Source organism: Chaetodon trifascialis, chromosome 7, assembly GCF_039877785.1.
Source record: "Chaetodon trifascialis isolate fChaTrf1 chromosome 7, fChaTrf1.hap1, whole genome shotgun sequence".
Classification (NCBI taxonomy): domain Eukaryota; kingdom Metazoa; phylum Chordata; class Actinopteri; order Chaetodontiformes; family Chaetodontidae; genus Chaetodon; species Chaetodon trifascialis.
Genome location: NC_092062.1, coordinates 11,268,871 through 11,293,316, shown reverse-complemented (window position 1 = coordinate 11,293,316; position 24,446 = coordinate 11,268,871). Strand labels below are relative to the sequence as shown.

Genomic DNA, 24,446 nt, shown 5'->3' with positions numbered 1-24,446 from the left:
TATCAGCTGTTGTTTTGGTATATCACTCTCAGCATGGGTGATGCCTCCTGTCCCTATTGGTCTAGTTGAGTCAGCAAACACATACAGTGTCCCATGCAGGCACACACACACACATACTGTGCACACATTGATGTATGTTCCTTCTGCTGGTTTGAAGGCCCAGTCACCACCCAGTTCCTAGTTAGCAGAGAAAATAAAAGGGAAGTTGAACAATCTGGACTATAAGTGCCCTTTCTGGAAGAAGAGAAGCACACAGATCCCCGGCTTAACCGAGCAGTGCAGCAGGGTAGATTGGTAGACGAGGATCAGAGAGCCACAGAGAGGGGTCGGGAGGTGAAACCACAGAGAGGTGAGCAGGCGACAAACAAGGAACAGCCACAGCAGGGAGGGATGAGGATGGGTGGACGAGCTGCACGGAGCTGCTGGCTGCTGCTCACACTCTCTCTGAAAGGTAAGAGCTTGTATAAATACACCAGCTCATGGTGGCATCCACATCCAGCGCTGGACCTTGACAATTAACTCATGGGACGATACGATTAAAATCATAAAGCAGATGTGTGGTCAGGACTGCTTAGAGGGCTGTTTCAGTGGCAGATGTATAACATCTTCACTAAGTGTCATGTTACCTGTCTTGGACATTTCTGCAGCAGCATCCAGCAGCTACGTGCATATTCTATTTATCTTCTTGCTGGCAGTAATATATTTTAATAGTTGTCCCTTTGATTTACTTTGCTTACTTTTTTGCGTGGCTCCTAATACTTATTATACGCTTATTATCATACATTTTCCTCTGCCCTTCAGGCATTCTTGCTGGTGATTGGTCAGTTCGTCTCCCCGCCAGTCCTATCTGTGCTGTGATTGGCTCCTCAGTGGTTCTCCCTTGTTCCTATGACTACCCCCAAAGTTCTAAGGAGGAGGGACAGCTCTCTGCTCAGGTGATTCAATAAAGAAGGCTTTGTTAGCAGTGTCTTTAACTAGAAGACGTCCTCTGCCAGGACTAAAAAGAACCAACAGAAACATGCAACTCTAAGAGGTTTAGTAACGAGTAACTGAGTTAAGCTATTTTAAGACTGCAATTAAAGTTTTGGAGGGGGTTTGAACACCTTGTTCAAAAGCTCATTGTTTTCTATTTTTAGGATGAAGGAGAAGAAGAACAGTACAAAGTTTTGTCTGAGATGTGGTGTCTCAGTGACAGCCGTTGTATCACACCAAGGTATTGCTTAAGAGACACAGAGACAGACACGAGACCAGACCTGCGATTCATTTTAGGTTCCTAAGTCTGTGTGTCTGTCCTTCTCAGATATGTCTTCCACAGTGCCGGTATCTTACCAGAGCCATCCTACCAGAACAGGGTGGAGTACCTGGGACAGCCAGGAACAAGAAACTGTTCCCTGAGGATTTCTGATTTGAGACAGTCAGACAGCGGCACATACGTGTTTTACCTCATCACCAGCCACCCTACACAGAAGCTGCCAGAGCAGAGTGGTTTACAGCTGCTGGTCGCAGGTGGGAATATTTCATTTACAACTAATGTTACAACAGAGCTTACACAGCATAATCATCTTCATCACTACAATCTTCATTATCAAAGCACTACCATCACAAAAATCAATCACTAATTCATAATATGTAGAGCTGCAAAATATTACAGAAAATACAAGCGTAAAGCTGAAATTAGAAATGCCAACAGCAGGTAAAACTAGTTAAATGTGACAGAATCTATGTTTCTGCCTCATATAACTGCTCTTACTTCAAGTTGTTATCTTAACTACAAGGAAGGCAGGTGAATTTCATCAGTTGGGGCTTGAGTTTCACCCACAGTTCACAATCGTCTCACAGTCTTAAAGAAGTCTCAAGTCATTGTGCACTGACCGATCACAGCAGATAAACCTCAAAGTCCTTTTATTTCTCCTTCCTCTATGTTGTGGCTTTGTCCACCTTTGTGTCTCAATCACTGTCTTACTTACAACTTGTCTGTCTGTCCGTCTGTCCGTCCGTCTGTCTGTCTGTCTGTCTGTCTGTCTGTCTGTCTGTCTGTCTGTCTGTCTGTTGCTCCATGGCTGTCTGCCTGGGAGTGACCCTTTTAAAGTAACAGTACTGAGTGGTAGCTGTTCAGTGCGAACTGTTCAAGAAACAAACATGAAACTAAGAATATCTGCACTTTGTTCACTTGCATGACTTACTATTACAAGTGTCCATGTTTATGCAGTAAGTAGTAACCACTTCCTATATGCAATCCTTTGTGCTATTTATGAGAAGTAGAACTGAAACTGAACGTTGACTGCATTTAAGCACTGTATAAACTCAATGTCTAAGACCGGTGCCATTTTTCTAAGCAGGTCCTACATTGATGTTCGTAGCAACATCACTCACAGTCAAACATGTAGGGACTAACTTCTTTGCTGACAAGTGTTAAAAAAGGGCATTTAAGTCAATTTAAGGTGTTAGAACCTGCTGATGAGCCATCTCATTTTGTGTGTGGAGGGTGGTTGGTGCTGTTCCACCACAATGATAGTCTTAAGTAATTATTGAGAAACATCCATATGAAGTGGTTGTTTTCTTGTTCTTCTTGGTTGCCATGTTGCGTCATTCTTTGTTATTCACAAAAGCTCATTAAGTACTAGCAACCTGTGGGCTGAAAAAAAAAAAAAAAAAAGGTGGAATACAGTGCAATAGAAATGAATAACTGGAAGTCTGGTTAGGTAGGTCAGAGGTCAGAGCGTGGCTTTGCAATTCAAAAAGCAATTTTAAACCATTACTGACGAAAAATATGTTAAAACCACTGCCTTTTTTAAAATCATAATTAGACATTACATACAGCGGTTTTTAAAACTTGGGTGCTAAAATGTTTTTTCCTTACATTTGATCTTCTTTATGCCAAGAATAATACAGAAATGAGAAACATTATTTCACACCAGAAAGAAAAATTTTGCAACACAGCTGTTTTTTAAAAAATGTAATAGAAAAGTTGCCTGAATGAAAAAGGGAAAAAATATGAAAGTATTACATTAATCTTTTTATATTATCTGGCGGGTGGTTGGACTACCTCATATTTCTAAAATCCCTGGAAAGAGAGCACCAGACCACAAAGCTGCAGAAACATCGAGAGGGAAAAGCATTGGAAGTCAATACTTCTCATTCAGCAACTACTTGCTAATTGAGATGATTTTGTCCTGCTAAAACATTAGATTGACTAACCAGTCAAATGATGAATTTTGTCTACTTGAATGTCTACAGTAAGTAATCTAATTACATACGTACTGTCCGTCTTCCCTAACCTTTGTTTTCTCCAGACTCGTCCAGTGTAGTCACAGCGTCAGCAAATCCCTCCAGTGGCATCACTGAGGGCGGGCCCTTGCAGATGGCCTGCTGCAGCCCTGCAGCTGGTCCACAGGCCCGCTTCAGATGGTACAAGAGCACAAGCACCAGCCCAAGACACATTGCACAGGTGTGGAACATCAGCAGGGTTACATCAGATGACTCCGGCAGCTACTACTGTCAGATACAGACTGGAGATAAAGTGCAGAACTCCACAATGCTGCACATTGATGTAGAGTGTAAGTGAAGTTTAATCCTGATTTAAATTCAGTCTTCAGGACAGGAGAAGCAGACATCTACAAAGTCATTTGCTCATTCATTCATTTTTTTCTGCTATACATGTAAACTTAAAGCAGGAGGAAAGAAAGAAAGAAGCAAGGAAAGAAAGAGGATCTCAGCACAAGTTTTTGAGAAATGATGAAACTTAGTTTAACAAAGTTCAGAATCCCTTGACTCACAGCGAGTTGTGACTGACCTTTCATCCCCTCCCTGTCTAGACTCTCCTCGAAACACAACTGTCTCAGTCTCTCCTGCTGGGGAGCTACAGGATGAGCTTCCTGTGACTCTGACCTGCAGCAGTGATGCTAACCCACCTGTCCACACATACGCTTGGTACCAGGGTGCAGCATGTCTCCCTACAGCAGACAAAAGCTTTCATCCAGCAAGACAATCCCTGGCTACACCCACAGGGAGAGGCCTGACACTCAGCAGTGCCAGCATCACCACTGAGGAACATGGGCAACACTGCTGTGTGGCGAGCAACAGACATGGATCACAGACTGACAGCGTAACACTCAGAAGCTCCAGAGGTAGGTGACCACAGAATCTGAGGTTTTCAGTAGCAACCTTCATCCTGCAGAAAATAGTCCCAGAGTAACAGCTGGTCAGATGTTTGAAGAGGTTTTTTTTGTACAATTCATCTTATCTTTGACAATGACTTTTTTCTATCACCTAAAAATGTGATTGAACTTGTTTGGTTGTTAGAATACTACAAAAGGGTAGGGTACTATCAAAAGGCTGAATTCTTACTATCCCAACAGTATTATCCCAAAATGGTGAACAAATGAAGCAGATAAACACCTGCAGGCTCTGCTGCCATGAAGCCCAACATTGTGAAATGCCTTTACATTACACATACTATGCACTTGGGTGTTCCTGGTCCAAGGTCTAGCCATTTACATGCACATTGCATTTAAAAATGATGCCTGAGACAGTTTGACCAGCAGTAAGCTCTCATCCCTTTTTGTCCACCACAGCAACGACTCCGTCGGACTCTTCAGGAAGCAAGCTGGTCTATATCGGGGTGGCCATCGGTGTTCTGCTGGCTGTTATAGCCGTAGTGGCTTTTGTGATCACAAGGTGAGTTCTTTGCTTCTCTTATATTTATTTATCAGCACTTCAGCATCAAGGATCTTCAGCAGCGCGATAGGACAGTGTCTAGGTTTGGGTCACATACAATGTTACAATGATGAATAAATTATTTACTATATAAAAAAACAAATGAAAATGAGACTAGAGAAAACTTCACTTAATAATGTAAATGTGACCATTTTTTAATGAGTTGTTTTTCTGTGTCCTTAGGAGACGGAAGTCATCCAGACACCAGTCATATGTCCTCACTGCGACGACTGCAACAGCACCTTAAGGACTCAGCTGGACTTGATTATGCACAAAGCACAAAACGAAGTGCAAAGACCCTACAACCACCAAAAAGCACCTTTTTACTATATTCAAGTGACTCAAGATAGGTAGATTTTTATTCTAAATACCCTCAGATAGAGGGTTTACCTTCACTTCTCATGTTCCCAAGCAAACCCCTTAAAACTAATATTTCATCCTCATCTTCAATGCACAAACTGGCTTAGGCTGCAGCCAGACTATTTTTGATTATTTTAATTTACTTCAGATACAATAAAAAATGTTTAGAAACATTCAGAAATCAAGCAGCTGATTGGGTAGATGCGGGCCACAGGAATGCACAGGATGTACATTTCAGCCTGCTTGAGCCCATGGCTGAACTCCTACACACAGAAGAAGAACTTCTTCTAAGATTGCTGACAGTGGTGCCAGTTCACACAGACTGAACCTGGAGATCATACAGTAGGCATCCCTATGCATCCAAGCAAGCAGGACACAGCACTGAGAGCCTTCATTCCTGGATTTCAATACACTGAGCTGAATGAGGAGGAGCTCGGCCGACCTGGGCTTTAAGAGAGTCGCTGCTTAATTTGAACATCAGCAGAACTGAAGCAAAGGAAAACCTGTCAGACTGTCTTGATTCTGTTCACTGGTGTTTTTCTGATCCTCTGTTCCATTTGCGTCAGTGCAGTTCTGTGAGATAAGCTACATGTTGCTGTCAGGGATCAGCCTTTGACTTAGTGCTCTAACTGTTGCAGGAACAGAATTTGAACACACCCTCCACGGTTCATCACGGATGAAGACCACAGATGACAGTTGTCAGCACTGATACTTTGACTGTGCTGTATAGGCAATGGCACAGAAGGCACTGAAGCAGCTATTGCTGAAAACATGTTTGTGCGTGAAAATGACGAGGGAGAATACAGTTATAATGATCCAATTAAAAGCAGTTAGCAGTTGGGTCTGGGTCACAAAGTGTGGTTTTGAGTAAACTGTTCAGTGCGATAAGTCTCAAACAGATACTGACCAGAGCCTGAGGAGAAGTGGAGGAGGATGAAAACCAGCAGGACAGTGACTCTGACACCAGGACATCCATTTACAAAATGTACTTGGATCACAACTCTTCATGCCATTAGTCTATTTTTAGAATTTAGCTTTAGTCTGATTTCTCATCATTAAGTGAGAAGAGCTGAGTAAAGTTGTGCACACATCTTCTATTTTTAAATGCTAATTATTACAAAGTAAGCTGTTTCATCTCCTGAACAGTTAAAGAGATGGTTTCACATATGTGCACATCACGTGGTTGCATTTTCTGTTCGTTTTTAACATTTATATGATGTTTTAATGGGAAATAGAGATAATTAGTGGCGCACATACCACTGCTGTAAGCTAGTGTGATGTATTTAGCATATTGAAGAGTGATACCGAGATTTACAAAATGCTTGATATCTTAGATTTTACAAACAGCTTTTTTTATTTCCATTTTCCAACACTTTACCAGACAGTGAGTTTATTGCATAGCAAAATATGTTATTACCATACTGTTTACAAGTACAATAATAATAATCATAATGTTGAAAATGAGAGGGTTTGGCAGTATGTCTTATAAAAACAGCTGGTGTGAAATGTGTTTACAGGTGTCAGTAGTTTTCAATAAAGAGATTATTGAAAAGCAATCATTGATTACTGTCATACTGACAAAGTTCTGCCATGTCTATCTGAGTGAGGCAGATCAGTTTACATTGAGAAACACACAAACAAAAAGAAAAAACGTTGACATCCATTGACCAATAAAATGTTTTGCTGTTGTATGTCATTTCTGTTGCAATTAAAAACACTGAATATTACTATTAAACTTTAACCATGTGGTTCAAAAGCAGAAGGTTGATGATAATGTAAGTAATACTAGCAAGTTGGTAGACTTAAGGTATCAAAGTACTTACAAGTATACCAGAAAAGAATGTGTGTGAGCATTTTAAACTCTAGGGGGCAGCATGTCCTGGTTTAACATTCCTGCTATCCTTACTGCTTTTGTCACCGCTGCAAATACAGCAAGAGAGGCTGCATTCAGACCATTTTTAAGGTTGTAGGTATTTCATTGATGAAATAAACATGTTTTCTTGTTTTCCTACCATGTGTAACCCTTCTGCCTCCAGTGTTACAGAGACATAGGAAGGACAGTCAGGAATTAATGCTGCATCTTTCATGCTGTCAAACTTCTCCTCAACTCTGATAACTGCAGCAGTCCTTTGATTGAGCTCAGCTCAGCGACAGGCAGCGCACAAACCACAGAGATCTTTGTGCCAAGTGCCTCATCAAGCACGATAAAATGTCATCATGCTTCACTAGTTTCTGTAAAGGGACATTTCCTTCCGCTGAACCCTGTGGGGTTTTTTGTTGTTTATTTGTTGTTGTTTCTTTTACTCATTTGCACAGAGCTGACATTTTCATAATCACAGCTGTTCTCCTGAAACACAATGGGGCAACATTAGACATTTTGTGAGACACTGTCATGTTAATTATTTAAACAGAGCCGGTCCTCCTCACCTCTTTGTCCACAGCAGATTTACGTCTCCACCTCCTTAAACTATGAATAACAAAAGTTTACACACTGAACTCTTCAACATTTCATAACAGTCATAATAAAACTTACTTAACTTACCAAGCCCAGATAATAACCAGCGTGAGCAACAGCACGATAACAACCTTGACTCCAACACCAACAAGGAGGATCAAATGATTAGCTGTAAAGGGAGAGGTAGAAGAAAGCTGCATGAGTAATTACACTAACAGGATATGAGATTTTCCTTTATTATATACAAATATAAATGTTTCACAAATATCTTGTAAAAATATAGTTGATGCTTGTGTGAACTGAAATTAGCCCATTTAAACATAGTTTTTAATTTAACTCCATATTTAGGGTTACATATGTAATGAATAAAATGTTAATTTAAACCCACTTAAACGTTCTTCCAATCAGGCTAGTTTGCACTTTTCGGACTATCATTCCCCTCTGGATGAGTTAATGGTCACAATCAACACAGCTCATAACTGCTCAGTGTATTAATCTTCTTATCTCCGCCGTACACTCACCGTCACTGTCTGTTCCATCCACTATCAGCGGCACCTCACTTGACTTGTCTTCCCCCAGGGGGTTCCAGGCCTGGCAGATGTAGAATGTGGGGGATGCCCCCAAAGAGGGAATAGGCAGCACTTGTCCTGAGCCCACCTGGACCATGGAACTGAAACTGGAAACAGTACCTCTGTACCAGGTGTAGTTGTCTGCTGGAGGGTTAGCAGCACTGCTGCAGGTCAGATTCACACTGCTGTCCACTGTCAGGTGGCCAGAATAATTCACCTCAACCGACACGTTCAAAGGAGGATCTGTATTAAAAATGCAACCAACGTGCTGTTGTATACATTCACTTATAGTCTTTTTTGCACCTAAGTGGGTTTAAAATGAAATATTCATGCATGATCACGATTATTTATAGACAAAGCGTAAATTCACAAAGAATAGGCGATTTAAAAAACCGTATGCCTCTGATCCCATCATCTCTTATTAACGGGCTGCATGGGGACCAATCAGTACCTCCCTGTCTTAAAATTATGTTTGCAGGGTTGTGGCCTGGTGTATGTTGCCTGCTTGTGGACATTGGTGTCACAGTAGATGTTAGCTACATCAGCTTCACTCTTATCCTAATAGTGACAGCTCTTACAGGGTTAAACTTATGCAAAATGGAAAAATAGTTACATAATGTAACTCCAGATTCTGTGACTATAGGTGTAGACCTCTAAGACTTAGGGCCCCCTGCTCCATCATCATTAACTGAAGAAAATATCAGATTTTGGGAGCAAAGCTGAGGTCCGGATAGTGTGCATACATGTGGAGATAAACCCATTAGTGCCAGCTCCAACAGGGGTCTGCCTGTAGAATCTGGAATTACAGTACATAACTAATGTACATACATCACACAGTGAAATAACATAAAGGTATTCAGATTTTGTTTGCTTTATATTACCTTTCTCAACCAATAACGTCATAATAAAGATACTTACACTGAACATCCAGAAGCACGGGCTCCGATGTCGCTGACTCCTGTCCTTCAATAGCACATACATAATTCCCTGAATCCTCTCCCTGAGCCTGGAACTCTGGTTTGGCTATTTGACGTCCATCTTTGAACCAAACCATGCTGGGAAGTTGGCAGGATGTTTTACATTCAAGAGTAACGTTGTCTCCTGCTCTGACACTGTCAGGGTACACCGTGGCACTCAGCTCTGGACATCAGTTAAAGAAACGGAGACCATGGTGTTAAGAAAAGCTGGAATTGTTAAACTTGAAGAATAACACTCAATGTAAATTCATTTTACCTGTGACAGTCAGATACACAGAACCTTTACTACGCCATCCATACGCATCCGTATCAAACCTGAAGTAGTAATGTCCAGTGTCATTGTCTTGCAGGTCATGAATTGCCAGGCTACAGTCATGCTGCAGGTCACCAACATATTCAGTACGATTTTGATATGAAAGAAGGCTTGAGAGCGCAACACGTTTCCAGAGGCCATCTTTTAATTCCCCTTTGAACCATGCAGTCTTACTAACAATTTCCTTATCACTGTAGTTGTATGAGCACCTGAACTCCACCGATGATCCTTTTAAAGCACAAGGATTTAGGTTTTCAAAGGTCACTGGGGATGCAGCATTCACAGTTCCTGCAGAGAGATCATGATGTCATGATGTGCTTTATCAGTTTTACTGATTTCCTGTAAATGCAGGATTAAAAGAAGACGCACGAGAATAAACGGAAACATACTGTTCTGCAACAATAAATATGCTATCAATTCAGGATGAGAAGATTTTTTGTTTGGTTTTTTTTGTCTGTTTTTCAGATGGCTGCATGAGATTTTAGATTGCATATCAAACGGAAATCTGCTGTTGTCTCTTGAACCCCATCTCCTGTGAAAATGAAACTATGTCCCTGCTGGGTGTATCTCGTTCAGGTTTTAACAGATCAGAATTCATATGACTGGATGTGTCTATCCTCTGCCTAATTTGTGATGTAGACACAGAACAGTGCAATATGCTTTTACAGACCTTGAAGTGTAGCCTTAATTGAAAAAATATCTCTCCTTACCTGGCTTCAGGATCAAAAGTACCAGAATTGTGATGATCATCTTCTCCACATCAATGGAAAATCCAAACTTTCCAGACAGATTTGAAATTTGGGGAATTGATTTTATCTTTCATAAGTAGGCGTGATGGCAAGCAGCATGGATCAGAAGGAAGGAGGAAGCAAAATAAATAAATTAGAGCTGTGCAGTTCTGAAAATGTAAGATAGTTTTGGACAAATGATATCCAAGCAAAGCTCTGACACATGTGATTCTCTATGAGATGCTGGGAGGGGTCAGCTGGTGCCTCCAAATCATTTGCATGCCACAGTGACCACAGTGACACAGTAAATGGTGCAATGTTTTACAAGAAAGTTAAACATATGTATGTAAGATAGATAGATAGATAGATAGATAGATAGATAGATAGATAGATAGATAGATAGATAGATAGATAGATAGATAGATAGATAGATAGATATGTGTGTGTTTAATTTGGTACAAAAATTGAAAAATTACATATGAGAAGAAAGCAGTTAATGTAGAGAAAATAAGAACTTAGACAAAAGCAGAAAATAAACAGCAGAACGGAACATAGTCTTCTGTAAATGGGGAACTTGTGGTTGTCTCTCAGTCTGAGTGTTACATCTGTTGAGGGTGTATGGCATTCAAATAGTGTCAAAATCATCACTGACGTGTTTATCACCATTTGATGTCTCAGTTTGATGGTTTCCTGCACAGTTATTTAGTATTGGACAATGTTTTGACAAGCTTTTTAACGTACTTGAATATTTGAACAGTTTGGGCAGTCATGACCACCAGAGAGCACTGACTTTCCTCTAGCAACAGGTCAAAGTTGCCAGATACCCAGTGAAAGAGATCTCCAGTAAGGTGGACTTGTGTTTACACACAAGATTCCTGATTTGTAGTTTGGCAACTGTTAGAAATTTACAACTTATATTTCATGTGACCATTGGATGAACTTTGGAGAACACCTGACTTTCCTGTAAAACACCTGCAAAACTACTTAACATCAGTTGTGTTATGTGTCTAAACTTAAGCAATAGGTTGTTTACAGATGACGTCACGTCACTCTATTGTTGTGGCGCGAACTGCAGATGGAGGGCCAGAAGTGATTTTGTGCGTGGGAAGCACGATAACACACTCAAAATGCCGTCGTTTTGCGTCGTTTACGGTTGCTCAGATCGATAAAACCAAGAAACCAGGAGGAGCTTTGGTTGAGTACCAAATGCTGTTGTTCATAAAGGTAAAAAATGCAGAAATGCCAAAATAACATACCCTGTCCTGTTTTCAGATGATCCACGTCTTCAGTGGCGTTTCACTAAAACCTCTGGGAGTGGTCAACCGACCAAACTACCCGAACGTAAACATCAGCGTCACTCAGCACAGCAGCTCCGAAAGTTCGCTGTTCTGTTAATCCACATTAAATCAGCATTGACACTTTGACATAAAACAGATGAACGTATCCTGTCTTGTTATTTAGTGCTGTTTCAGCGGACCTTTGGGAGGGGTTAACTGAGCAGGCAACCGTATTGTAAACATCAACATTCAGCACCGCGGTGCAGAAAGTTTGCTGCCCGGTTAATCCACTGGAAAATAAAAGCTGCGCAGCCTTGAAAAAAACAAAACGACAGTCATCCCGGAGCACTTTGGTACCGAGGTCGTGGAACCAACCGTTGATAATGCATTTTATACCTCCATAATTTAGTCTGCTTTCGTTTGTTTTCGAGAGTAGAGCGACGTCTTGCTTATACCCACTGTCTCATTAGCAGCAAAACTTTGATTCAGCTGAAAAATCACTTCTTTTCGTAACGTAAGAGTCACATCTAACATATGGTCTGATTTATGTTTAAACCCTTCTCTCGTAATTTCATACAAACTAACCCAGTAAGAACTTTCCTTCATCTCATATATTGTAGTTCTCACTTCTGGCCCTCAGTCTGAATTTAATGTCACGTGACTGCCAACAACCTATTAGCAAAAGTTAGCATGTTAACAAACATGTTAACACAGCGAGCCTGAGCATTTACAATGTGAGCACGTTATCATGATGATGGTAGCGTTTAGCTTCAGGCTTCATGGCACCTGACCACAACCTCACAGAGATGCTGGCATGGGTGTAGAGCAGCAGAGCCTAAATTTAAACTCTCTCTTTGAACTTATCATTTTATCTAACAATAAACAAAGCAATATAATTAATTTACACTGGACATTCAAACAAGTGCAAGAGCAATGTGGTGCCATTTCTGCTGTGATGGCAGCAGGTCAGGCTGTTTGTCCTTCAGCAAGAAGCAACTTATTTGAAAGTAAAATTTTGTTATCCAAGTATTTAAAGCTCATTCTCTAAGACTGAGAGACGGTAGGCAAAGTAGAGACACGGGGGGGTTACAGATCAGTGTGTGTGTATGTGTGTTACAAGAGTGAGAGTAAATGGCACAGCAAGAAAAGCCTTGCTCGATTTGCTGACGTTTCTCCCCACACAGCTTTTACAGGCTCAGGCCAGGCCTGCTCAACCTGTTTGCCATTCTCAGAAATCCATCTTGTAAACCAGGAAGATGTCCACATGCCTTCAGGTGCGTTTTTAATATCCAACCTCAGAGTGGGAGTATGGAGTGAGACAGAGAGTCAGCATTATGTGGAGACAGTGACGACTTCTTCACTCTTTATTTAGACACTGGCAGCAGATATAAATATCAGAATGACAGTTTAGAGAAGGTGTCAAGGCTTCTGACCGTAAACAGGGTTTATTTTGAAAGAAGAGCCATCATCATCCTCAAATAAGGAAGTTAACTGCGGAGCTGCTGGCGAATTTCCTCTTAACTCTGCGGTTAATGTTACTAATCTGCAAGTTTTGGCTTCCTGCATATTTCAAGGTAGTTTTTTCCATTTCATTTTATTTCTCTTCTGTACAAAAACCTAGACTGATTTGGTGACAGAAGAGTCAAAATTATGGGTAACGGGATTACAATACAGTTATTAGAAACTGCATTTGAAAGATGATAAAATATATAAAATGGTTGTGTTTGCTTGTATTTTTCTCAGCATGTCAGCTGTCCAATTAAAGCTTGGCATTATCGTAAACTTAATGATTATTGTACAGAAAATATCCAAAGAAACAAAAAGGTTGTTTTTTTTTTTTGTTATTTCACATTCAGATGTTACCAGTTCTTTCTCAACTCACTTTCATCTCACAAAATCCTGGTAACTCTTTGATGAAGCGTTGACACATTGTATCTGTAAAAGTCATTCAAGTGTTAATAATGCCTATATTTTCATTTGAATGAAACCGGAGACACAAGCAGTCTTGTGCTATGACATGCATTGCCTTCCTTCACAGTTGTAGTAAAGTTGAGTTACTGTTCACAGTTTAGCAGAGTAACCTATGGAATAAGAGAGACTGAGTGGAGGAAACAATGAAGAAGAGGAGGGCAGGAGAGATGAGGAGGAAGAGGAATGTTTCTCATATCTGCGTGCTGCTGCTGGCTGTGCTCCAAATCACCACATCCTCCTCAGGTAACGAACCACGTCATTGATTTCAATATAAAAGATTTATTTAAATTGTGAGTTTCCAGTCTTTTCATCCTCTTACCATTCCAGCAGAAATGAGCATAAAAAAACGATGAAAGACGTACCCAAAGTTTGATAGCTGTTCTCGAACCACTTAGAGAAAATGCATGGTTTCAGTCCCTTCTGAAAGCTAACACTAAGGTAAGTGCTACTGGCATTGAGCAATAGAGGCTTGAGCACACTGAAGTAGAAATTTTTTTTTTCCCGCCTGAATATATTTTTGCAAATAGATGTTTGCAGATGACTATATCTGGGCCCTATTAGCTGGAAAAGACAATGGGAGTTTCAAGTTCTAAAAAGGGACAAAAGAAAACCCAAAATAAAATCAGCACCCATACATTGCCATAAATAGAAGAAGTCATAAAAGGATCAGGATCAAACTGACCACTGCAGCTGCACTGCACACCCTGCTTTGACAGTGTTTATGAGACTTTCAGCAAAACTTTAGTCATTCATTCATACATAATGAGTGAATTCAAATCCAGTCTCAACAAATGGAAAGATTTAGGACTAGATTTTACACAAGGTGATAAATATGTTTTTAATTATCTGTAATTATGTTAGACTCATCAGTGATCTCATTAATTTTTTTTCCACTTTTTGCTGTTTCCTCTTTGTCTTTTCCCTCACACACAAACACACACACATTGTCAACACTTTATCACTATTCCAGCTGAAAACACTTTGAGTCTCACCACCAGCGCACCAAAGCCTGCAGCTCTCATTTACCGGACACGCCCAGCTGACGTCTCAGTGGCTGTGGGAGAACCTGCAGTGTTTCGCTGTGGAGTGCCAAAAGAGTCTCCTGACCTTATGTTCACTTACTACGGGAATCACGGCAACTACAGCCTCACCTGCCCAAACGGCCACGTGGAAGATATCCCCCAGGTCAGGTGGTTGCCTCCTTATCCTCACTCTCTTCTCCTCTTCCCCTCAGTAACACTCCCTTGTCGTCACACACACATGAACACAAAGCTGAGGAGGTTAGCAACATCTCTCAGATCAGCTAGTAAATTGAATGAGAAAAGTAATTGCAGCTTGTGCATAATTGATAAATTATCATTATTACCACAGGTGTTGCCGAAACAACCAGGACTACTTCATTTAAGTTTTGTTTGGTAGCATTAAGACATAAATTTGTGAACAGTGTGAACTTGTTCATCTGAATGCAAAACCTTCAGTGGCATGTTGACCATCCATATGTCCATTATCTGTACTGGCTTAACCTGTGCAGGTTGGGTCTAGAGGAGCAATCGTGTATATTCTTTTTTTCATCTCTTCTTCTTTCTTCATTGTCCTCTCTTCTGAATCGTTCTTCACTCTCTTCCCTGTCTGTCTCCTCAGGCTCTCTATGGAAGTTGTCACATGAAGAAAGATGAGTCCCAGGCTGTGTGGACCCTCAAGGGAACATCCTTCTCCGACAACGGCACAAGAGTTGTATGTCAGCAGTCAAATAGTCCTGATGCACCTGCTGCCGTCCTACATGTTTATGGTAAAGACTCTTCTGTTTTAATCATTGTACATGTACGTACAGTGATAATACCTACTCCCTTTGGGATGTGTTAATGAACTCTACATTCACTCACATTCATTTCAAACCTAATGTTTTCCTTTCTCCTGCCTCACTGCTATCTTTGCTCCTAGATAACGGCACCAGTTACGCCACTCTCATTGGTTGTACCATTGGGGGCTTCTTTGGCGTCCTGTTGGTGGCTGGTTTGTTGTATACCATGCTGCAGAGATCTGAGACCCTCCAGAAGTGCTTCAGTAAGTACACTGCTTCAATCACTGGTATAAAATGTAACCCACTGACCACAAACTGACAATTGATTGAAATTGAATTGATGATGAAGTAATGTTTATTGTCTTTGTGCTCTCAGGGGGAAAGGAAACAGATGATGATATGTCCACAATCGTAACAAAGGACTAAAAGGAGCCAGAAAGCAAAGGAAGACTGTTTTGTTTTTTTTTGCTTCACACGCGAAGAAAAAAGACAAAAAGGAACTGTTTCTATTTTCAACCCTTTGACCAATCTAAGTGAAGTGAAAGTGACACTGGGCCCAAGTCTGAAGATGAAGAAGTCTGAATTGTGTGAGGCCGGATCCAGTCTGACCCGTGATACCATTACTTCCTTGTTCTGCCCTCAATAATTGCCTGATAGCGTTGAACACTTCAAACAAACACTTCAACCCATTCGAACAGGGTCATACGTCAATGTGCACCACTTTTATTGTACATAGCTTATAAATCATATGTAACATTTGCTGTTGTGCCCTCCTATGTGGCCAAAACAATTAAGCATGTGTGTAGAAAGCAGTAGTCAGACTCAGCTTTTGGCACACATAAAAATTAACAATGCATGGTATGTGTTACTTCAGGTTGAGCTAGTGACTGCAGCAGTAAGTGTCACAAATGTCACAAAAAGATTGCCTGCAGACAGTTAAATGAGGAACATTAGACCCTGTGAATGTTACTCACAACCTAACAATGTTTAATATATTGGGGTTTTTTGTTGTTTATTTGTTTGATACGTGCTGTATGTTTTACAGCTGTATAACAACAAATTTTGAGGTAAGATACTCACTGACAGGGGTCCCAGTTAAACAGGGCTGGACAGCTGCACTTTCACAGTTTGTCCACTTGAGGGAAGCACTTACTGCACAGATACCAAGTCAATACAACAACAGAGAGAAATATTCACTTCAAAAGAACTGGTTGTAAAAACCAAACCTTAAAACAACAATTTCTGTCTCCATCAGATTTAGTGAAACGAGTTTGATGTTGTCATGCTAAGTGTTTTTATATGTTTGCGCTCAGTCACTGTCTTTGCATGAAGGCAAGGTACAGGAGCTCTTAGTTGTACAGTTACCAAAGGTAAGCTCGGGAATGTATTTCTTCTTATGCTGTTGCTGATGTTTGTTGTTGTGCACTGTATTCTGTCTTTTAATTTAGACATGTTTATGATTACTATATGCTCTTGTTTACTGCCTGTTCTGTACTGCTGTTAGTATGTGGCCCGAATTAAAGTTACATGATGTCAAAACAAAAACTCATGTGTCTATTTTCTGCACTCATTAACCCATGCAGAGATTTATTAAATTGCAATGCTCTTGACAGATTCTTTTAATTACTGCAAATGTTAGAGTTATCACTCTGCACCAGCTGCCCTTCCTTTTTAGCCAGACTCATACAACTGTGTCTGACAGCTTGTTGTCTGCCCCTCAGCATTTCAAACATGGACTGGTAAGTTGTGCTTCAATGCAGCTGTTGGATGTTTATTTCTGTATCGCCTCTTCTTTAGAGCCTTGGTGTCCTCTGCAATATCACCATCATTGTGCTTTTGCATAATTATTTTGCAGTGGTGCCGCTACTGCACAGGACTACATGTTGTGATAACTTGGTAGACTTGCTGCAATTACTGTAAGGTGCAACGCCATGTGAAAGAGTGTCTGAGAGAGATGTGGGACAGCAGTGCACCGCTCTTGTGCTTCCCCCTAATGGTGAACTCCTCACATTTCTGTTTGTGTCAGAACACAAGCTCTACAGGCTTTTGGTGCTCCTGTCCTTCATCCCTCAGTTTTTATTCAGTTGTATTGGTGGTATGTGGCACAAAGTAACAGAAACAACAGGAGTTTTTATTAACTGTAGGTATTTCAACATGTAATTAAAATGTCAATGGGAGGGACAAAATAGAAGCAAATTAAGAATCCAAGCCAAGAAAAAAGACACTGCAAATACAGAAAACACAACCAAATATACAGCAGAAACACTGCGAGTGGCACTGACGGCAACAGAAACTATACTTTTTCTTTTTACTTTTAGTGCATACTGCGGCTGCCCTTGACAAGTACACACTGTTGCATGCATTCTTGCTCAATACATCTGTCACAGTCTGTAGTGCTAAATTTGAAGTAAAGAGGAAAAATCTGCAATTTGGAACAGGTGCCAAGACTTTGTACAAACGCTGCTCTCGGCTGCTCAGTCAATGTGACGTATCTTTGCCTTGTAGGTCAGACATCCTGATATTTTTGGCATGCTGCATTTGACATAGTATTTATTGGGACATGCTAAATCTTTTCTGTAGCATACTATATATTATGGTAGTATAGGTACTGGAATGTTGCATGATGACATCAACAAAACCAAAATTAACTTTATAGTGTCCCCTCTTCCATTATCAAATGTGTTATTTATTGCGTTTCTGTATTCAATTGTGTTTTCTCACTTTGGAGCATTTTTTCTTTCTGAATGCTGTGCATGTCTTGTCAAATTGACATTTTAATTTGACAAGACATGCACAAAAATTAAATTGCTTGTGTTTTGTCTATGTAGGTGCCGGCTAATGCCATTTGTAGTTTTTGTGGGTGTACGTTTTTATGAATTTACTATTAGTCACATACAGGCATATGCGTGACGTGGTGTGGGTGGTGTGTCAGCAGTAGTAATATCAGCTGTTCTTCACCTGGCGGGTTTTTTGAATGAACTGAGAGGGTGAGAGGGGAACGTGTTACTTTGCTGACCGCTTTGCTACGCTTTGCTTTTGATACTCACACAAGATGCATGGAAATGTCTAAGATCATGAAAACGTCCCATTGTTTGTGTTTGATCTGCAATAAATATAGAAACGTAACACATTCTTCACAGCCATGACTTATCATCAACCAGCACGTCCGTCAGGTAAAAGTTTTTTCCCTTTCTTAGCCTCTCTGCGACTATATTTTTTGATCCTTTGGATAGTTGCTCAACAGTCTATTTGCATGTGTTTTTTTAAGTTTGAGAATTGAGCCCTCAGGGCCACCATACATTCACAATAGTCTGATGATTTGAAATCTGTGTCATGGTCTCCCACACCTTCCCCACTGATATAATGCTACTTTACCACACAAACACAAGTACTCAAACACAAGTAAAGAAACATACAATCTCTGCTTTATATTAGAATTCAGTTAATTGAGCACTAATACGCCAAAAACGACAATATACAACAAGTATTTGACTGCTTTTGACTGTGGTCTTAATTATCGGTGTTGTGACACCTGATAGAGCAGCATGGACAGCCAGCAAGACACATGCATGCACACACACACACACACACACACACGCACGCACACACGCACACACACGCACACACGCGCACACACACACACACACACACACACACACACACACACACACACAGGACAACCAGCAGGAGAGAACTCTGCCTGGTCTTTTAGTTGATACAACAGAGGCAGTATGGAGCAACGTGTTGACTCAGCTGCTCAGCTACACCTCGGTTCACCAACGATAGGTTTCTGTCAAATTCTGGTCTCTGATTTCTTCATGTTCTCCACAAGTCTTACAATCAAAGTATGATTAGATACATTTGATGTTTGCGTGACATAAAGTGGAATGAGCGTGGTGTATTTACAGCAGGAGTCATGTCAGGTCACATTTGCTTTCGTCTGATTCGTCATTTCTTACCTCTGGTTGAGAAAAAAAGCGACTTTGCAAGATTAAGAATTACTTCCGTAGGATAAAGGTCTATGTGAAGCTCTCTCATTTGCTAATTGACTGGATCTCGCTCACTGCTGTGTAAGCTAAACTGTTCTTAGACCTTTAGTTTTACTGTTTATGGGCAAACACCCTGAATACCACCATAACAGAAACACATGTGTTGCCATATGTGTGTGTGTGTGTGTGTGTGTGTGTGTGTGTGTGTGTGTGTGTGTGTGTGTGTGTGTGTGTGTGTGTGTCCACTGATAACCTACATTGTTCTGTGTGTGTTCTCAAGATGACCTTTAACTGACAATGAATGAGTTTATCTTGGTTCACCTATCAATACATGATGAAAGGCAGGTTAAACTATTACAATTAAAGTTAAATAGTAACAAGCCGATCGTCCTGAGTCGAGACGATGACAGACTGTACAACTTTTAGAATCGTTTTCACTGACCTTCACCTAACCTCTACTTTTTACGACATTCATGGCGGACCAATGAAACAAAAACTGGATGGACATCAAAAGATGTGGTTTTATGCTCTGCAGCGTCGATCTGATTCTGCATAGCTGCCTGAACAGGTAGAGCCATATAGAGTCTCTTCTGTCTACACATCGATCGATCTGATCTTTGTTAAAAAATGATCTTTCTTCTACAGCTATATCTTCACATCTTTAAAAGCTTCAAATTTAATTTGATTCATGTATATCTTGGATTACTCATACAGTCAAGGATAGCAATAGGTTACCCTGGGTATTTGCAAATGCATTTAAACACTAATGTTGTGCTCTGCTTCATGAGGTTGTCACAAAAATGCTCAGCAGCGGGATGTGGGATGAGATTATGTGTTTCTGAGGAAAACTACTCCGTAGCTCGTCTAATTCTATCAGTGACGTTTCGTTGACATGGAACAAAGGAACTTTTCAGTGTCAAGTGATGTTACAGGCAACTGGTGCTTTGAGCAGATAGAAACCAGAAACAACACCCATGCACAGTGTGGCAATAGAGCCCTTAAAAATCAGCTTGAGGCCATTTTGCATTTAGATTTTGGTCATCATAATTGGTTACAGTGAAGAAGAATAATTTTCTAAAACTGAAGTAATCCAGGAAAATAAGTCCATGCAAGTTAATGTGAATCACTAAATGGGAGTAAGTCAGTATAAACGTCCTCTCCTATCGCTCTCTCTTTGTCTTGTCATCACCAGTTTACACTCTATCTGCAGTCAAATTATTGTATTATCACCTACACATACATTCGCCTACACACACACACACACAAACACACACCATCAACTGAAGTATGTCCCCTTGTGTGTGCGTCTCTGTCATTCTCTATCTCCTCACAGTATTATCATTTGTTAAGAGGCTGATGCATGCCTCAGCTTTGTCACTGAGTGACAGGAAACAGTATAAATAGTTACAGGTCACCACTGTGACATGCATGCACTCACATATTTCTGCACACATGTATTGGATACAAATACATTCTGTTAACACCAACAAGTCTACACAGATGCCCACCAACGTGCATTACAGGATGTCTGAAACTGCTGTTGTATGCTGTACCAGAAGCGAATTCCACCTGCTTACCTGTGGTCGTTGAAGTGACTTTTATGCAACAATAAGCATCAACTAAAAAATGGACCCTTTCATGCGAGTGGTTTGAATCAGTCATGATGGTTAAGTAAAATCTATCCCTCCTGCACAGCTTTAGTAAAAAAAAAAAGGAAAATGCCTGTCAACCATGAGACCAACACAGTACAAGCTGCTCCACAGAGAGAGGAGCACTGGGGAGATACCTGGGATACCTGACAGAGCCACAGAGAGCAGAGAGACAACGGTGACAACACACACAACACACACACTCGCTGCTTCATCCTGTCATTGTCTCATTTGAAATTTAAGAATACACTTGAGATATTCTGCTATAAGCTCTGAGATATCTGTAGAGCTGGTTGTCATTGACTGTTACTGGTGTGTGAAAGTAGTCTCACTGGTGAATCAGAATGTAAAGCAGATTTACCATGAAGATATTAATATGAACATTTGAATCCATGTCACTAAGAGTGTAATAAATGTACACTGTGTTAATTATATGTATTGTCTTTCCCTCCATCGTGAACAGGCAGACACACTGATGTTTATAGAATAATACTGTCACTGGTCTCATATACGCATGCACATGAACGCGACACCCCCTCAACCATCACTCACTTACAGTGGACACGTGCACACACTTAAGTTTATATCCCAAACAAAGAGGAGGAGCAGGAGCTAGTTCTTCAGGTAAAATAGAAAATACACACTTTTGACCGGGCAGTGTCTTGGAACATTCACACACACTCCTCTGCTCTGGAACCATCAGCGCAGGTAAGCACAGGTACTGTATGGAGGAGCAAGGCAGGATGAGTGAGGGTTAGGGATGAAGGTCACCTCTCTGTGAAAAAGCTGAATGAAAGGGATGGATTCTTCTGTGTTTTTCATTTATGCTTCATGAATGTTTTGCATTACCAAAGACAGATTGAAACACATGTGGTAGGTCGAGGCCATTTGAGGAATTTACTGAAAGACAAGCTTTTGAATTAGATATTTCAAGAAAAATTAAAACAAACTGAATAGAAAATTGGGACAAGGACTGAATATGTTTGTGCTGAAAAGTGAATTTCATGTTTTTTATTTTCATTTGTGTAGTGCATGTGGGGCATCTGTTTATAATCTATGAAATTATGTCCCTGTCCATATATGAGGGCCCCCATAATATATGGGCTCATTTGTGATTAGTCTTGACTTAACAAATGCAGCATTGTGCTCTCTTTTAATTAAACCTTTTCTCTTAGCCAAGGGAAATTGAATTAGCATTTAAAAACAGTTAAGAAGCCCAGCATTAATTCAGTTAGCAAAAGAGTAAAGGATGCAGTAGATGCTGACAGAACATCTGTAAAATGTGAAGGACACTCAACTGTAATGTCCACATTAGAGTGGGCAAAACCTACAGTAATTATTATTTTTGAATCACTTTAAGTCCAAGTAGAAAGTCGACTCCTCTCTCTTCTGCCTTAAGACACGAGACTCTAATGACAGAGGCCTGTCCATAGTTTGACCTTCACTGATGTCATGCTAACTGATAGCTGCAATGACATTTTTTGACAAAGGGCTGGGGCCATGATCAAAGATAAGTGAACAAAAACTGCATGATAAGAAGTCTCTGTATTATCTTTGTTTTCATTTGATGGCCATTCCTTGAAAAGCTGCTGCAAAGTATGTATCTCTGCAAGAAGTTCCAAGAAGTTCCATGTAGAAGAAAAAAAAGTATTTTGTAAAGTATTCAGTCTTCTTGAAGGACTTACTAACATGAAACATGTTTTATTTATTACTACATGTAGGTGCACTATGCTTTCGTCAGGATTGCAGGCAGGGATGTTTCAAAAATAAAACTACCTGTCAATGTAAAACTCACCTGAGCCAGAAGGAAGCAGAGCAACGGAGAGGAAGGTCACTGAATTCCCAAAATGCAGTGAATCTAAACACCATGGGGGCCAAAGAGTGTCCAAGGCCAGTTAGAGGTTACACTGAGGTCAATGAAAAGCCACTTTGCATGCCTAGTTTTCTAATACACTTTGGATTTATTTTGTAAAAACATTAGTTCATTCTTGAAAATAGCAACTAAGGAGAACATTACAGGGAGTCAACTAAACATTATACAGAGCTAAGTGCTTTTCATGCTTTTTAGAAAAGAGTTTGGCTTTTGTTGATCTGCAATGACCTTAAGTTTGCCAATTTATCAATAATACTTATGTATCAGTTTTGCAATGCATATTAAAAAACTCAATAATATCCCTGAAAAGTTGTACTTGAATTTCATAAAGTCTGTAATAGATTCAACTGCTCATATGATGCTGAAAGACAGAAAGAAAGCCAGAGGTTGAGAAACTATCCTTGGATACTGTAAAGCACATGACAGTGTTTGGCTCGATTCGATGAGCTCTTTCTGGAGTCTGACTTGAGGTTGAAGGAAAATTGTCTGGAAGCCTGCTGGGTTTTGCCCCAAGCAAAAAATGATCCGTTGTTTACTCTCCAAACAACCAGAATGTATCCCTGCTGACAAGACACTGACCTCTCACACAACAAGGACATTGTGCCTGGGGAGAGGGAGACGTGTGAGCTTTGCTACGTGTGTGAGAAACAAAGGAAAAATGATGGGAAACACTTTGCTTTTGTTCATGCTCTCTCCCCGTCTTTACCCATCTCTCTTTCTATCTGACTCTTAGTTGTGTTGAAGATGGGACATTTCTCTGTTGTGGCTGTTGTGGCAGGTAAATAAAATGAAAACACATACCTAACACTTATGTCCACATCTCATGTCACAACAAGGACATATGGTCACAAGGTCATGGGTTATTCTCTTTTCTCTGGAAGATTATGTTAAAGATATTTTGACAAAACAAAAACTGTACCGATCACTGCTCAAGCAAAGCATTTTAAAATCATACCAGAGCTCTAAGAATGCAAGTCTGTGCATTTCTTTCTCATATACAAGATATATATGCATATACAGACACAAATTAACATTTTCTTTGTCTGACTTTCCTGCAGTGCTCTTCACCCTTTTCATGGAAACTGAAGCAAGTAAGATCAAAACTCGACTTTCACCATATCCTGTTCTGAGACTGGTTTGTTGAGAAACTGGTTTAGGGAGAAATCAAATACATTATTTTCTTTTGTCGCCATAACAATGGCCTTAACAACCCAAAATTGGTCTTCTGCATTGCTGGGGCAGTAAACCTCTGAATATCTTGACAGAGCTGTCATATTGTGTAATTGTTTGAAGGTTATCACTCATTTTTCTTTTCCTCTCTTATTTCTCCTCCCTTCATGTTGGGTCTGCAGATCCATTTGTTTACAGTAAGTACAGACACTCTGATCCACTCATTTTTTTAATCTACTATGCACAAGCTATCCTCTCACTTGTGTGTATGGATTATAAAAAGATCAGCGCAGTATTCATTTGCATTATTAGATATTTGAAATGCTTGACAAACAAAAAACCACAATTGCAAATTTGACTTTTTAAAAATAACATTAAAAACATGTCTTGTGCAATTTTAGATGGGCCATGAGTCAAATATTCTTACAAAAATTCTCCTCAAGTGCATTTTTGCTCTGCAAGCTGCACCAGAAGCCTCTTAACTTTTAACGTTTTTGTCTAACAGACTATGAAAGGCTACGAATTGGAGGCCTGATCTGTGCCTGCTTGCTGGTGGCTGGAGGAGTCGGCGTGATACTTTGTAAGTCCTGAAACCACA

General features: G+C 40.3%; 3 protein-coding genes across 3 annotated transcripts; 2 read left to right on the top strand and 1 right to left on the bottom strand.

Moving 5' to 3' along the window:
* Positions 1-256: 256 nt before the first annotated feature.
* On the top strand, positions 257-5,915 carry LOC139333809 (cell adhesion molecule CEACAM6-like). Its single transcript, XM_070966465.1, has 8 exons — positions 257-451; positions 802-935; positions 1,137-1,213; positions 1,301-1,506; positions 3,294-3,557; positions 3,816-4,127; positions 4,575-4,677; positions 4,900-5,915. Exons 1-8 carry the CDS (start codon positions 391-393, stop codon positions 4,961-4,963), a joined length of 1,221 nt encoding a protein of 406 aa, XP_070822566.1. The 5' UTR covers positions 257-390; the 3' UTR covers positions 4,964-5,915.
* Positions 5,916-6,415: 500 nt separating this feature from the next.
* LOC139333810 (cell adhesion molecule CEACAM6-like) lies at positions 6,416-11,413 on the bottom strand. Its single transcript, XM_070966466.1, has 7 exons — positions 10,101-11,413; positions 9,334-9,678; positions 9,019-9,240; positions 8,053-8,343; positions 7,619-7,700; positions 7,504-7,543; positions 6,416-7,423 (listed from the first exon to the last, which is right to left on the bottom strand). Exons 1-7 carry the CDS (start codon positions 10,138-10,140, stop codon positions 7,358-7,360), a joined length of 1,086 nt encoding a protein of 361 aa, XP_070822567.1. The 5' UTR covers positions 10,141-11,413; the 3' UTR covers positions 6,416-7,357.
* A 1,432-nt stretch (positions 11,414-12,845) lies between these two features.
* On the top strand, positions 12,846-15,634 carry LOC139334228 (uncharacterized). The gene is made up of 6 exons (XM_070966996.1): positions 12,846-12,969; positions 13,463-13,609; positions 14,337-14,551; positions 15,008-15,155; positions 15,308-15,430; positions 15,544-15,634. Exons 2-6 carry the CDS (start codon positions 13,510-13,512, stop codon positions 15,591-15,593), a joined length of 636 nt encoding a protein of 211 aa, XP_070823097.1. The 5' UTR covers positions 12,846-12,969; positions 13,463-13,509; the 3' UTR covers positions 15,594-15,634.
* Positions 15,635-24,446: the final 8,812 nt, after the last annotated feature.